This window comes from Lepus europaeus, chromosome 4 (genome assembly GCF_033115175.1).
Source record: "Lepus europaeus isolate LE1 chromosome 4, mLepTim1.pri, whole genome shotgun sequence".
In the NCBI taxonomy this organism is placed as follows: domain Eukaryota; kingdom Metazoa; phylum Chordata; class Mammalia; order Lagomorpha; family Leporidae; genus Lepus; species Lepus europaeus.
The window spans coordinates 108,041,141-108,055,639 of record NC_084830.1 but is presented as its reverse complement, the minus strand read 5'-3'; the positions used below and the strand labels follow the sequence as shown (position 1 = coordinate 108,055,639).

Genomic DNA, 14,499 nt, shown 5'->3' with positions numbered 1-14,499 from the left:
CATAGGCCCTGGCCCCGCCCCCTCCCCCTGCTGTCTTTCAGATCTGTGCCATCATTGGCGGGACCTTCACTGTGGCCGGCATCCTGGACTCCTGCATCTTCACAGCCTCGGAAGCTTGGAAAAAGATCCAGCTGGGCAAGATACACTGAGCTCCCTGCTGGCCGGCCAGGGACCCAGGGCCAGGGAGGCCGCCAGCTCCGCTCCCCCCACCCCAATCCCGTCTCCTCCTCCTGCCTTCTCTCTGGCCCAGGATCTGGCTGTGTCTCCAAATCAGGGTGGGAGGCGGGGGGGGAAGAGGTGGCTCAGAGTTTTGCAGCTACCTCTTTCCCTCCGGTTTAGTTTTAGGCAAATGACACTGCCTAAAGTCATTGCCCCTTTCCCCGGGGACCCCCGAGACCAGAGTCAGGCACTGGAGGGAGAGGCCCCAGGAATGCTGGGAAGCCATCCTGGGATGCTGCGGCCCCTTCCCTCGGAGTGGACAGCCCAGAATCCCCGTCCCCCCACTGCCAGCCAGCCTTTGACAATCTTGCATCTGGACACACTCATCACTTGGCTTCTCCCTGAGCTCTCGGCTCCAGGAGCAGAACGCCCCAACGTACTCCCACTTGGCGCCTTCTTCGGAGGATGGTACTTCCCAGGCAAGCCCTGAGGTTTGGCCCTGTCGATGGAACCCTCACTTTCCCCTTCCTGCCCAGGCCCAATGCTCACGCCCACCGCTGTGCTCTCCTGAAAGCAGGTGCAGCAGTAGACACAGTCTGCTCACCAGTCATGAGGCAGGTCCCAGGCGGCCCTTCCTCTCCTCTTCCCCTCACTCCCCAACACCACCACCACTGTGCCTCTGTGGCCCCTGACCCGTGTGGCAACAGCAGCTCTTGGTGGAGGGGCTGGTTCCCACTGCCAGGTTCCCCCCGACAGCTCTGCTGGGATCTGCAGTGGCAGGGGATGGGAGTGATGGGACTAGAGAACCAGGTATTTGTCCAGACACAAAGCATCCATCTCCGCAGTGCTGAAACAGCCAGCAGTGGTCCCAGGCCCTTTCGTCAGGGAGCAGAGTGGACCAACCCTTCTCCCTCTGACCTCCGCCTTCCAGGCTGTGCGGGGTGCAGAGTGCGGGGTCCGCTCTGCAGCCCAGCTGAGGTTCACTTGACCTTGAGCTCCCCCACTGGCTGGCCCCACAGGGACCATGTTCCCAGCCCCTGGCGTGGTTCCAGTGTCTCCCCTCTGACTCCAGAGTTTGGCCCCTGCCCTGCTGCTCCCCCCACATCCTCAGCCTTTGTCCTCTAAGGGGGGCAGTGAGCCAGGCATGAATTCCATACAGAGAATGTTAGCCATGCTTGCGTGTCCCAAGGAGAGAGCAGCCCACCTGTTTTCCATTTATATCGAGATGGTTTGCATACTTTTGTAATGAAGGGGCGTGTCCAGTGGAAGGATTTTTCAAATGATCTGTAAGGATAGCTCAGGCCCCTGCCATTTGCAGTGTGGGGCTCTGAATTCCAATTAGAGAAGCTTCCCCTTTGGATCACCCGGTGTTGGGTGTTGTGTGTGTAAATGGCCTTGGGTTATTTCTGGTATCTCTGGCCACTTGAATGGGTTTTTGTTTCACATTCTGTTTCCCAGTTACAGAAAGGAGTCCCTCTGGGGTGTGGGTTCACTGTAGAGGGTGGGGTGGGGCAGGAAATGTGTGGCATGCATATGGATTGAAATTCCACTTTTATGCATTTTTTAAAAAATAAAACCTGAGGATATAAGGGATGTCAGTTTCCTATGGAAGAGGCACCTCTGACCTATTATTCTTGCAAACAAAATCTCAAGGGGGAAACAATGTGTAGTGCTTTCCCCCCTTATTGGGTTCAGATACGAGATGATTAAAAGTCTGATTTTCACAAGTACTGCTGTGTGGCTGTTGCTGCCTTGTCTGGGGCTGGGGAGCCTGGGGGCTGGAGTCAGTGGATGATCCTCTAGAGGGGAGAAGTTGGAAAGGTCTGTGAGGATGGTCAGAAGGTCAAGACTCCGAGGATTCAGCCCTATCCTCTAGAATATTCCTTGTAGTGCCACCTTCTGCCTGTGTAGCCTCAGCCTGCATCCTTAATCTCTCAGTGCTTCAGTTTCCTTGGATGTGAATGGGGAAAAGAATAAAACTACTTCAAATTGCCATTGTAGAAATGGAATGGAAATATATATAGAGATGACTGGGAAGGCCAGCATTGTGGCATACCGGGTAAAGCTCAGATGGGTACCGGTTCCAGACACAGCTTCTCCACTTCCGATCCAGCTCTCTGCTATGGCCTGGGAAAGCAGTAGGAGATGGCCCAAGTCCTTGGGCCCCTGCACCCACGTGTGAGACCCAAAAGGAGCTCCTGGCCCCTGGCTTCAGCTTGGCCCAGCTCCAGCCGTTGCAGCCACTTGGGGAGTGAACCAGCAGATGGAAGACCCCTCTCTCTCTCTCTCTCTCTCTGCCTATGCCTATGCCTATGCCTATGCCTTTCTGTAACTCCGCCCTTCAAATAGATAAATAAATTTCTTAAAAAAAAAAAAAAAAGACTGGGAGGGAATCAGGGAGGAATTCTTTACCGGCTAATGGCTGTCCCCATTCTCTTTTTTAAAAAGATTATTTATTTGAAAGGCAGAGAGAGAAAACGCGCTTCCGTCTGTTGGTTCACTCCCCAAATGGCTGCAACAGCTGGTGCTGGGCCAGGCTGAAGTCAGGAGCTTAATCTGGGTCTCCCACATGGGTGCAGGGGCCCAAGCACTTGGGCCGTCTTCTGCTGCTTTCCCAGGTGAATTAGCAGGGAGCTGGATAGGAAGTGGAGCAGCAGAGACTTGAACCGGTGCCCATATGGGATGCCAGTCAAGGCGGCAGCTTCTACCTGCTACTCAACCCTGGCACCTTAAAAAAAAATTATTTGAAGTCAGAGTTACAGAGAGAGGGAGAGACAGAGACAGGTCTTTGATCGCTGGTTCACTCCAGGGCCGCAAAGGCCAGGCTCATGCTGTCTCTACATGCTGTCCCACACTTGAGTTTCTGTGACAGCAGAGCAGAATGCGTGCCAGTCATTCATTGTGTTCCCAAACCGGTTTGTACGAGTTTTGCTTCTACCCTCATGGTGTGATTCAGTGAATTCTTAGTTCATGAACTAGGTTCATTAGCTCCAGGAGACAGACTCGGTAATCCAGGAACAGACGGCGGCATGGGTTAGCCCAGGGAGATATATTGAGAAATGAAGATAGATGCTTTGGAGAGACTTGAAAAAGGTGACATCACCTCCTCACACTGCCACAGAGTTAGATGTGAACAAGACTTCTAGGAAAGACTTGGGGCAGGGGGCCGGCACTGTGGCATAGTAGGTTAAGCCTCTGCCTGCAGCATAGACATCCTATATGAGCACCAGTTCAAGTCCCAGCTGCTCCACTTTTGATCCAGCTCCCCTGCTGATGGCCTGGGAAAGCAGCAGAAGATGGTCCAAGTCCTTGGGCCCCTGCACGCATGTGGGAGACCCAGAAGAAGCTCCTGGCTTCATGTTGGCCCAGCATCAGCCATTGTGGCCATTTGGAAACCATAGGATGGAATACTTCTCCCTTTGTCTCCCCCTCTCTTTCTGACTCTGCCTCTCAAATAAATAAATAATCTTTAAAAAACAAAAACAAACAAACAAACAAAAAAACAGGCAGACTTGGGGCAGAGGAGGGTGCAAGGTGTCTGGTGCGTAACAAATCTTCCCAGGCAGACGAATCAGTTAATTCACAAGCTTTTATTAGGATTCCGCTCCCAGGTGAGGTTCCGTGGTCCCAACAGAGCAACAGAGCAGGGGCCAGGGAAGTCGCGCGTCAGAGATTGGGAGGGCTCCTTTTATAGATTCAGGGCATGGGGGTTAAAGATTGAGGCGGGTCTGATCTCATTGGTTGACCTTTAGGCACCCGCAGGGACCTTGACAAGGACTTTTCTTCCCCGGAAGTACAGGCCTTTCCTCCATGCGGATCCCAAAGCTACCAGAGGGTCCTTAAGGATTCTGCAGACACATGGGGCGTGTGCTGTGGCATAGTGCCTGTGGCACCAGCATCCCATATGAGCTCCCCTTGCTGCTCCACTTCCTGTCCAGCTCCCAGCTAATGGCCTGGGAAAGCAACAGAAGATGGCCCAAGTCCTTGGGCCCCTGCATTCAACATGAGAGACCCGAAAGAAGCTCCTGGCTCCTGGCTTCAGCCTTGCCCAGCTCCGGCCATTGTGGCCATTTGAGGAGTGAACCATCAGATGGAAGACCTACCTCTCTCTGTAACTCTTTCAAATGAATAAAAATAAATCTTTTAAAAAAGAAAAAAAGCGTGTGCAAGTGAGTTAGTAAATAATACATGAACGGAGAAGGAGCCAGTGAGAGGCGGCGCCCGCAGGGAGTGCACATGCTCTGTAAGAGCTGCCCTGGGGCGGACCTCGGCCTCCTTTTGTGTGCCCTTGGTCATGCCCGCATCCGCCCCTGCACTGTTAAAGGTAAGTGACTTCCTTCCTCATCACAGCCCCCCCATCCCCCCGCGGCCCCAGTATCCTCCCTACTCCTGGATCAGGGCACGCACACTGGGTGGCATTGCGGTTGCTGTTGCCTCAACTACTGTAACGGCAGGCAAACAGCTCAGGAGTGGCCATCCTCTAGAGGTCTCCAAGGCTGGCTGCAGAGGATCTAGGGCAAAACCTGAAGTAGAATCCAGATGGTGCTGGGATCCACACTGATGCCTTGGGTGATCCTGCCTACCAGTACATACTGGCGTTTAACCATTTCACCACCAGTAACAAACTGGGAGTGTGGCTGAGGGATGTGGGGCAAGACATCACCCTCTCTGAATTCCAGGGTCCCCTTCCATCAACTCATGTGCAGCGTCTGGCACAAGGCAGGTGTCCAATAGATCCAGGACCAATGAGTGAATGAATGGGAGGGTTAGCGGTAATGAGCGAATAAGACCTTGCACAGAATAAGCCCTCTGGAGGCCCAGAGCCCTTCCCTCTCTCCCGGCCTTTGCGGTGCCCAGGAAGGGGACCTCCTGTGTGGTGGTCCACGCGTGCAGGCTCGCCAGGGCCGCAGACTTTGCAGACCCAGGCCTCACAGGTGTCTCAGCCTGTCCAGCCGCCAGGTGGCGCCCGCAGTCTCGTGCAGGCCGGGAGGTGGGCGGCAGGACGCGGAGACGCGCGCGGCGCGGTCGCAGCAGGTGCAGCCAGGGGGAGAGGGGCGGAGCGGCGGCCGCAAGCCCGGCGGAGCAGTCTGGAGTGGAGCCCCTGCACCCGAGTTGGTCCTTTGGGTAGAAAAAGGCTGACTGGTTGATTGATTTGACACAGGGAGAGGGCGAGGCGCGAGGCAGAGATCTTCCCCGCACTGGGTCACTCCCCAGATGGCCACAACAGCCAGGGCCGGGCCGGGCGGGGGCTCCATGCGGGTCTCCCCCGTGGGCGCAGGGATCCGACGACTTGGGGCCGTCCTCCGCTGCCTTCCCAGGCCATCAGCAGGGAGTAAGCAGCACGGCGTCCTGGGGCGCGGGCTTCTGGCTCACCTGTTGCGCCAGCACACCCGCCTTGGTGGTCGCTCCCGCAACTACCGTAGAGGTGTCACGCGTGATCTCCAGCCGCGCGGCAGAGTGCACGTGTGGGCATCAGACACAGAGAACTAACAGGAATTGATGATAAAGGTAGCCCGAGGGGGCCTCTGACGTCTGACTGGGGCTGAGCGCCGCGTGCCAGGCTCGGCTGTGCCCACGCGGCATGGATGAGCTCGTGTAGCCTCGTGGCGCCTCCTGGGCCCGCCGCCATTTACAGAGGAGAACACGTGGAGCCGTTCTCCTGAGGCCGGCCTGGGTGGCCCCTGCCCTTCGCAACAGGGAGAAACCAGCAAACACAAGGGAGTTTTTGCGAAGTCCAGTGTTTGGTGCACAGCGATCCTCGAATTCTGGTGCACCACAAAATCCTCCGTGGAGGGAAGAGTGACCCAGACCCACCACTGTCTGGTTCTGCACGACTTGTGATGGGGCCCGAAAGTCTGCATTTTAAATCTGTTGCCGAAGACGCCAGTCCGAAGGCTGCAGGGGCCTAGAGTATGGGGCAGGTGACGAACTCCCGACGGCGTGCCTGTTAAAGGAACACCCGTGAGTCCCCATCGCGGACCCTAGAAAAACAGGCTTTTGTCTCCAGAGGCGCCACCTCTTGGGGTTCCCGGCTTGAGGCCGCGCCGGGCTCTCTCACCCGCCCCCGGGAACGAGGTACTGCAATCCCACCCCGGGCCGCAGGGGGCGCCCGTCTGCTTGCTTCCTACGGGAAGGGTGCTTCTCGGTATCTTTCTGCGCCTGCGCGGCCAGGGGGCCCTACTTCCGGTACTGCGCGCGCACATCCTGAGCGTGTTCAGCACCAAGGAGGTGAGTAGAAGTGTTTTCTATGCAGCCCCTTCTCTCCGCGTGACCCTCAGCTAAGCATTCTCCCAGCCCAAAGCGTCCCTCCCTCAGCCGCTCCCCGCGACCCCTTTGGTCAGGCATGCGCCCCCACGCACGTCTTCCTATGTAACGCCCAGACCACGCGCACCCCCACTCTGCGCCCTCCGTCCGCTTCCTCCGTGCCCGCGTCTGCCCCTAGAGCACTTGGGCGGGGACCAGGAGGGGCGTCTCGGATGGGGAAGGGGCCGCCGAAGCCCCCCGCGCGCCCTCGCTCCCCTTGTCGCCGCCCTCCGCAGACCGTCACCATGAAGTTCAACCCCTTCGTGACCTCGGACCGCAGCAAGAACCGCAAACGCCACTTCAACGCGCCGTCGCACGTGCGCAGGAAGATCATGTCGTCCCCGCTGTCCAAGGAGCTGCGGCAGAAGTACAACGTCCGCTCCATGCCCATCCGCAAGGACGACGAGGTCCAGGTGCGTGTTCCCCGGCTGCGGGGCGCCTGGGCACGAGGGCGTGGTGTGTGCCCGCCGTGGGAGGGGGCTGCAGCCTGTCCTGCCCGGGGCGAGCTGTGTGACGCTGCGGATGGCGCTAGGGCAAAGGCGGGGCCCACAGCCACCGGGCCTCTCGATAATCAGAACAAGATGGGGTGCTGTCGGCCCTTTGATCGGGCCCCAGGGCTGCTGGTTTGCCAGGGATGCTCAGGGTGGCTGGTCGAGCTAGGCTTTGCAGCCCGAAAGTGCTGCTGTGAGCTCACCGGAAGTGACAGGCATTTTGGGGGAGCGGAGGATGGTGCTGGATTTAGCAGGGGGCACAGGAGCACGGCAGAGGTGCAAACATTTGGGAAGTTTGGGGAAAAAAAGCCCTCTGTTGCCTGTGACTGGCACGGACCCTGAGTGGGAGCAGGAAGTGACAGAGGAGAGTGAATGGGCCTCAACGGGCTATTTTTGTGTGCTGACCTGATGTTGTTCTGGAAGCTAGCGGTGAACAAGGTTGACGAGGGATCGCGTTTTAGAGTGGGTTTCTTGACCTCAGCACGGTTGGCCTCTGAGCCCAGATCACTGGTGTGGGAGAGCTGTCCTGGGGCAGCATCGCTGGCCGGTCCCCACTTGCAATCCCCCTCTTCACAACTGTGACTCCAGATAGTCAGACGTCCCCCCGGGGGGTACGGTGAACTCCCGGCTGAGGTTAGTGGGGCTTGGGGTATGTCTGAGGCAGTGGACTCTGAAGGCTGAGGGATGTGTTAGAGGAAGACCCTGGAGCACACTAGCATACGGCAGTGGAGGAAGGGAAAGCAGGGGTATGAGCAGTAGTCGGTGCTCTTGTCTCTCCTTCCCAGCAGACACGTTCTAGAAGGGGGGACCTGCAGCTGACTGCTGGGGCTAGGCAGACAAGCTCAGTAAGGGAAGTGGGCCGCTGCTGAGAACGTGGGGAGTTGTTGCCTCACTTACGGAGACAGGCTTGTGCCTCCAGCCCTCTGCCAGAGAAATCCGAGCTGTTGTCAGATTCTTTTGTTTTGCCAGGGAACAGGAAAAATGAGATTCTCTTCCCCGGCCCTACGTTTCCTTCAGCTACTGCTTTGTGTTGCCCGTGAAGAGCCGGGGAAGAACTGTCTGTACTGCACCTCCTGCTCCCTCGGACACTCTCCTGGCTCGTGCCCACAACATGATAGAAACGGCTCTGGCTGAGATGGCCAGTGGCCACTCTGTGCCTGGCTCCATGGGCAGTGTTTGGCGTGGGCGGCACTCCCTTACTTGAAGTCCTCTCTCTCTGTTTCTCTGACACTTGGGGCCTGCGGTTTGCCACCAGCTTTTGGCTGGCATTTCTCATCTCTCTGATCCCTGCATCCTGGAGTTGCTCCCAGCCTGGGCCTGGTCTAGCACCTCCTCTTACTCTGAATTCTCTGCCCGGCTACAAACAGTGATACGTAATATCTCTTCTCAGAATCTTTAGTGTCCTCTCTATGCTAACAGCTCCCTCTTTTGGATCCCAGCCGGAGTCATGTCTGAGCACAGATGCACAGATCTCCCTGCCTGCTGGCTGTAGGTATCCCATAGACGTCTCAAGCTTGTCCTCCCTGAGTGTTCCTGATCCTCACTGCCGCCGCCGACTCCGAAGGTCACACTTCTCCTCCAAGGCTAGAAAGTAGCCCGCGCTGGGTTGTGAAAGCGGCCTCTTTTCTCTCAGGGTCTTTCCTCTGTCTCTGAGTGGCTGATGAGTTTGCTGTTGCACAGAGGAAGCTGAGGCTGCCAGCCAGGAACCTTCTGAACGGCTCCGTTTCCACCAGCTCTCCTGCAGGGCCACGCCTCTGCTCTCTGGTCTCTGCTGTTACAGTGAAAGATCGCTCCATTTCTGTCTGCAACCTGGCCCACACCTGCAGCTGTGTGCTGGGGCCCTCCAGGCTCCTCCTCCTGTCTGTTACCCCTTTCTCCACGGCTTGTTTTACCCTCTGTTCTTTCCCGTCAGCACTGAGACACAGTCATGTTTTCTCTTCTCAAAAAATAAAAAAACTCCCTGGAACTGTGTGTCCCCTCAGACACGTCCTCAGAGCCGCACTCCTTGGGGCTGGCTTCCTCATCCTCCTACTGGAAATGCCTTCCTCCCCACACTCCACTGAACGCGCTCCCACCACGACCACCTTGCTGTCAGAGCCGTTAAGTGCTTCTGTTCCTGACGATTCCCCAGCATCTGACTGTTTTCTCTTGGCTACAGGAACATACCACACCGCATGGTTTCCCGTTCTGTTTGCTCGTGTCCGTGTCTCAGGCTCTTCCCAAAAGCGTTGGCTTTTCTCATAGTTGTACCTTCTGCCCTCTCCAAAAAAACTCCCAGCTCCCTGAACAAAGAGAGGCTTCGACTTGCCGCTCTGTGGGTAACTCCCACATCTCTGTTGCTGGCTCAGTTTGCCTTCCAGCTGTGTGTGGAATTCATGAGAATGTTCCCTGATGCTTCAAATTCAGAATGTGCTGAACTGCTTTCTCCTAAAATCTGTTTCTTCTACGTGGTGTGCCTCTGGGAAAAGCGTTTTCATCCAGCCAGACTCAGAGGCAGTGTTACAGAGAGGCAGAGAAAGAGGTCATCCATCCACCGGTTCACCCCCAAAATGGCTGCAACTCCCAGGGCTGGGACAGGCTGAATGAAGCTGGAGCTTCATCCCGGTCTCTGACATGGGTACAGGAGTCCAAGCACTTGGGCCATTCTCCACTGCTTCCAAGGCACATTAGCAGGGAGCTGGATTTGGAAGTGGAGCAGCTGGGACTCAAACCAGCAGCCATATGCTGGCACTGCAGGCAGCAACTTCACCTGCTGCACCACAGTAGCACATCAGTCTTGGTGGTAGCTAACGGGGTTTTCACAGATGAGTCTCAGTGTGTCCTGAGAATCTCAGGTCATGGAGATGCTGCTGGATTTTTCAGTGAGGTTGGCTGTGCTTTTTTCAAGAAAATCATCTTGGAAAGTAAGCTGAGCAATTTCGGTGCCATTAGAGTCTCTAGTTCTTTGTACTTGATATTTCCCCTATGCTCACAAGTCAGTGTCATTTGGATTTTTAATTTTTTTTCCTGATTCTGAAATATTTGTATTGTAGAAATCTTGACATATGGCAGAATGGAAGTTCTTTTATTTATTTATTTATTTTTTGGACAGGCAGAGTGGACAGTGAGAGAGAGACAGAGAGAAAGGTCTTCCTTTTGCCGTTGGTTCACCCTCCAATGGCCGCCGCGGTAGGCGCGCTGCGGCCAGAGCACCGCGCTGATCCGATGGCAGGAGCCAGGTGCTTATCCTGGTCTCCCATGGGGTGCAGGGCCCAAGCACTTGGGCCATCCTCCACTGCACTCCCGGGCCACAGCAGAGAGCTGGCCTGGAAGAGGGGCAACCGGGACTAGAACCCTGTGTGCCGGCGCCGCAGGCGGAGGATTAGCCTAGTGAGCCGTGGCACTGGCCAAGAATGTAAGTTCTAAAAATAGCCTTCTATACTCCTTCCTGCCTAATGGTGGGCATTCTTACATCCTGCTGTGCTTTATGCCATGCACACTTGGTTTCCATAGCTACAGATTCTGTGTGTGATAGATTTAATCAACCAGGGATCGGAAACACTCAGTGGGGGATTGTGTCCATACTGAATATGTACAGGCTTTTTTTCTTCTTGCCATTGCTCCCTAAGTAGTACAGTATAATGACTGTTTACATGGCATTTATGATGCATAGGGAGTTTTAAGTCATCTAGGGATGGTTTAAAGTACAGGGGAAGGGTAGGGTGTTTGCAGCAGTGTGACGCTGTGTGGGACACTCGCATCCCATATCTGAGTGCCTGGTTCATGTCCCAGCTCCTCTTCCAACTTCAGTTTCCTGCTGATGTGTGCCCTGGGAGGCAGCAGATGGCCCAAGTACTTGGCTCCTGCCGGCCATGTGGGAGACCTGGATGGAGTTCCAGGCTCCTGACTTCTGCCTGTCCCAGCCCTGGCCGTTGCAAGCGTTTGGGCATGGAATATACCTATGCCTCTTTCTCTCTGCCTCATGAATAAAATGAAAAAGCAAATAAAAATTTTTATGAATGAGGATGTGCATAGGTTATAGGCAAATACTGCACCGTGCTTAAGAGATGTGTATTCTTGGCCGGCGCCATGGCTCAACAGGCTAATCCTCCGCCTTGCGGCGCCGGCACACCAGGTTCTAGTCCCGGTCGGGGCGCCAGATTCTGTCCTGGTTGCCCCTCTTTCAGGCCAGCTCTCTGCTGTGGCCCAGGAGTGCAGTGAAGGATGGCCCAAGTGCTTGGGCCCTGCACCCCATGGGAGACCAGGAGAAGCACCCAGCTCCTGCCTTGGGATCAGCGCGGTGCGCCAGCCGCAGCGCACCGGCCGCGGCAGCCATTGGAGGGTAAACCAACGGCAAAGGAAGACTTTTCTCTCTGTCTCTCTCTCTCACTGTCCACTCTGCCTGTCAAAAATAATAATAAAAAAAAAGAGAGAGAGAGAGATGTGTATTCTTGAATTTTGGTACCTGAGGGGATCCTGGGACCAGTCCCCTGCAGATACTGAGGTAGCTCTGTGTATGGATCAAATGGGACATACACACATCAGAGTATTCTCTATAGCTCTGTATTCTCTTTTTCTCTTGAGCTATATCCTGGACATAGGTCATGAAATAGTTTCTTAAAACGTGAATTTTAAATGGTTGCATGACAATCTCAGTATAATTTTTGGGCCAGTTTTCTCCATTCAGATCTTGAGAATAATTATATATAATTCTTACTTTTGGAACTAGTTCTATGGTGACTATCCTAGTAAAAAGGAATTTTTCTTTTTAAGATTTAATTTATTTGAAAGGCAACAGTGACAGAGGCAGAGGCGTCCATCTGTTGGTTCACTCCTCAAATGGCCACGATGGTTGGGGCTGAAGCCAAGAGCCAAGAACTGCATCCAGGTCTCCCATGTGGGTGCAGTGGTCCAAGCACTTGGGCCGTCTTCTACTGCTTTCCCAGGTGCATTAGCAGGAAGCTGGATCAGAAATGGAACAGCCAGGACTTGAACCAGCCCTATCTTATGAGATTTGGTAGAGGCAGCTTAACCCCCTGTGCTGCAACACACCTAAGAATTTTTTCTTCCAATAAAAGAAGAAAAACACTCAGGTGAAGAATTTCATCCAACCTAGCATAACACAAAGCAGATTTATAGCACAAAAATAGCTGCTTTTGCCGGCGCCACCGTAGCTCAATAGGCTAATCCTCCACCTGCGGTGCCGGCACACCGGGTTCTAGTCCCAGTTGTTCCTCTTCTTGTCCAGCTCTCTGCTATGGCCCAGGAGTGCAGTGGAGGATGGCCCAGGTGCTTGGGCTTTGCACCAGCATGGGAGACCAGGAGGAAGCACCTGGCTCCTGGCTTCAGATCAGCGTGGTGCGCCGGCCGTAGCATGCTGGCCGCATCGGCCATTGGGGGGTGAACCAACGGCAAAGGAAGACCTTTCTCTCTGTCTCTCTCTCTCTCACTGTTCACTCTGCCTGTCAAAAAAAAAAAAAAAAAAAAAAAAAAAAAACGCTGCTTTTGACCAGGATTCATCTGTTTTGTATTCTAGCCTGTGTGTTTATAATTAAGTTCCTCATTAAGAGGTTCATGCACTGGAAATTGGAGGGGAAACGTTCTTGTACTTTGTCTTAGGTGGTCCGAGGACACTACAAAGGTCAGCAGATCGGCAAGGTAGTGCAGGTGTACAGAAAGAAATACGTCATCTACATCGAGCGGGTGCAGCGTGAGAAGGCAAACGGCACAACCGTCCACGTGGGCATTCACCCGAGCAAGGTACGAGCCCTGACCGAGTGGTGGGAACAGGCAGTGTAGTGTTGCTGCCAGAGTCAGTGATGTTGGTACCCGGTGGCCAAGGTAAGGACTTGACACGGAGGCCAGGCGGGTGTGGTTGATATAGTGGCTTAGAAATATCCATGATCCGGATTCTCTTGTCTGTCTTGCTACTTATCCTCCGCCACGACTCCGTCTTCAAGTTGGTGGAACAAGGGCTCCAGGCATTCGAAGCCTCACTTCCTAGTAGCTGATGTCCAGAGTGGGGAGGGAGAACATCTGTTCCTGGGGCCCTCACAGCCCCCTCCCTGGTGGAATATGCTATTCTGCCTTTCCGTTCCTATTTTATATTGTATGGTAGGGGCTTTTTCTTTCAGAGTTTCAAATCCTTAATGCAGAATGATTGGTTTCTTACCTCCATATTGCCTGGTAGCTATGGTAATGGGTATGCACTTTTACACAATGCATCTTGCCAGCCAGGGGCTAATGAACGAATTTTCCCAACCTAAGTGACATTTCACATCACTGAGCATCTGAATGGTCTCCTGTGGTCCTCAGCATGAGGGGGTAGGAGGTTGGGGAGCAGAAGGACCTGGAGCTGCTGTTGTCAGGGGGAGCAGTACTGCAGAGGTTGGTTGTGGTGCTAGGTCCTCTTCGCTTTAAGAGCTGTTTGTGTCCTCACTCCTAACAGGTGGTTATCACCAGGCTCAAACTGGACAAAGACCGGAAAAAAATTCTTGAACGCAAAGCCAAGTCTCGACAGGTTGGAAAAGAGAAAGGCAAATACAAGGAAGAACTCATTGAGAAAATGCAGGAGTGAACAAAACCTTCTGTACAGCCACAGTTGAACTGCAGATTTCTAGCCTTGTGTATGTCTCTTTGGAACTTCAGATGTCTCTGGAATGGGTTGTTTCCCTGCCGTTTTGTTAATGATCTGGGACTTTGTGAATCTACTTTTTCAATTTTGGTTAATAACTTTGTGAATAAAAATTGGAAATGTTTCTTAATTCCAAATGGTATTTGCATTGCTTGTAAAATCCATCTTATCAATTTCCCTGTTTTGGTCTATCATATGTTTAACCCATAGAGCAGCTAAAGTTTCTTTTAACTGCCAACATTTAAAATGTGGGAGATGCCACAGAGAATCACCTCTTTCTCTAGCTATACAGCATCAAGTGCATGGAGCTGAGAGGTTTTCTCCTGCCTTGCTTGTGGACTTTACTCGCCTGGCTCCTGTTGATGTCTTGAGTTTTAAACCTCAGGTTTAATTTCCACTCCTCAAGGTTTAGTCTCAGTCACATCCAAACCCTCCCTTGCCCCTATGAAAAATGTATTAATTCAAATGCATCACAGAACCTTCTAGTGCACTGCAGTAACAGCTTCTTTGATGTGTTATTTCCCATTTTGACTGATTAAGAAAATGAGGTTGTGAGTTTTCACAAAAGAAATCAGTGGAATCCGAAGACTCAAGATGCATTCTCTGGTTTTGAGTTAAGGGTGTGCAGAGTGATTGTGTCCTGGCCCTGGAGGCGGACATGTGTATTCAAATACTTGGGAGGTCATTTTTTTTTTTTTTTTCAAGATTTATTTATTTATTTGAAAGAGTTAACACAGAGAGAACAGAGGCAGAGAGAGAGAGGTCTTCCAACCACTGGTTCACTTGGGAGGTCATGTTTTAAAAAATTATTTGTTTACAAATTTTATTTGAAAGGTAGACAGAGACGTTTCTCACAAATACCCACCAGAGCTGCAGCTGAGCCCAGGTAAAGACAGGAGTCAGGAACTCAGCCTGGGGGCCAGCACTGTAGCG

The 14,499-nt window shown here is 53.5% G+C and overlaps 2 protein-coding genes across 3 annotated transcripts in view; both read left to right on the top strand.

The window, feature by feature from the left end:
- Window positions 1-1,889, top strand: part of ERGIC1 (endoplasmic reticulum-golgi intermediate compartment 1) — a 109,874-nt gene extending 107,985 nt beyond the window's left edge. For both annotated transcript variants that reach the window (XM_062188680.1, XM_062188679.1), the window contains exon 10: window positions 42-1,889. In XM_062188680.1, coding sequence (XP_062044664.1) covers window positions 42-149 — 108 coding nt within the window. In that variant the 3' untranslated portion in view covers window positions 150-1,889. The remainder of the gene's footprint in view (window positions 1-41) is intronic.
- Window positions 1,890-6,309: 4,420 nt separating this feature from the next.
- On the top strand, window positions 6,310-13,703 carry RPL26L1 (ribosomal protein L26 like 1). Its single transcript, XM_062189639.1, has 4 exons — window positions 6,310-6,387; window positions 6,699-6,875; window positions 12,552-12,692; window positions 13,381-13,703. Exons 2-4 carry the CDS (start codon window positions 6,708-6,710, stop codon window positions 13,507-13,509), a joined length of 438 nt encoding a protein of 145 aa, XP_062045623.1. The 5' UTR covers window positions 6,310-6,387; window positions 6,699-6,707; the 3' UTR covers window positions 13,510-13,703.
- Window positions 13,704-14,499: the final 796 nt, after the last annotated feature.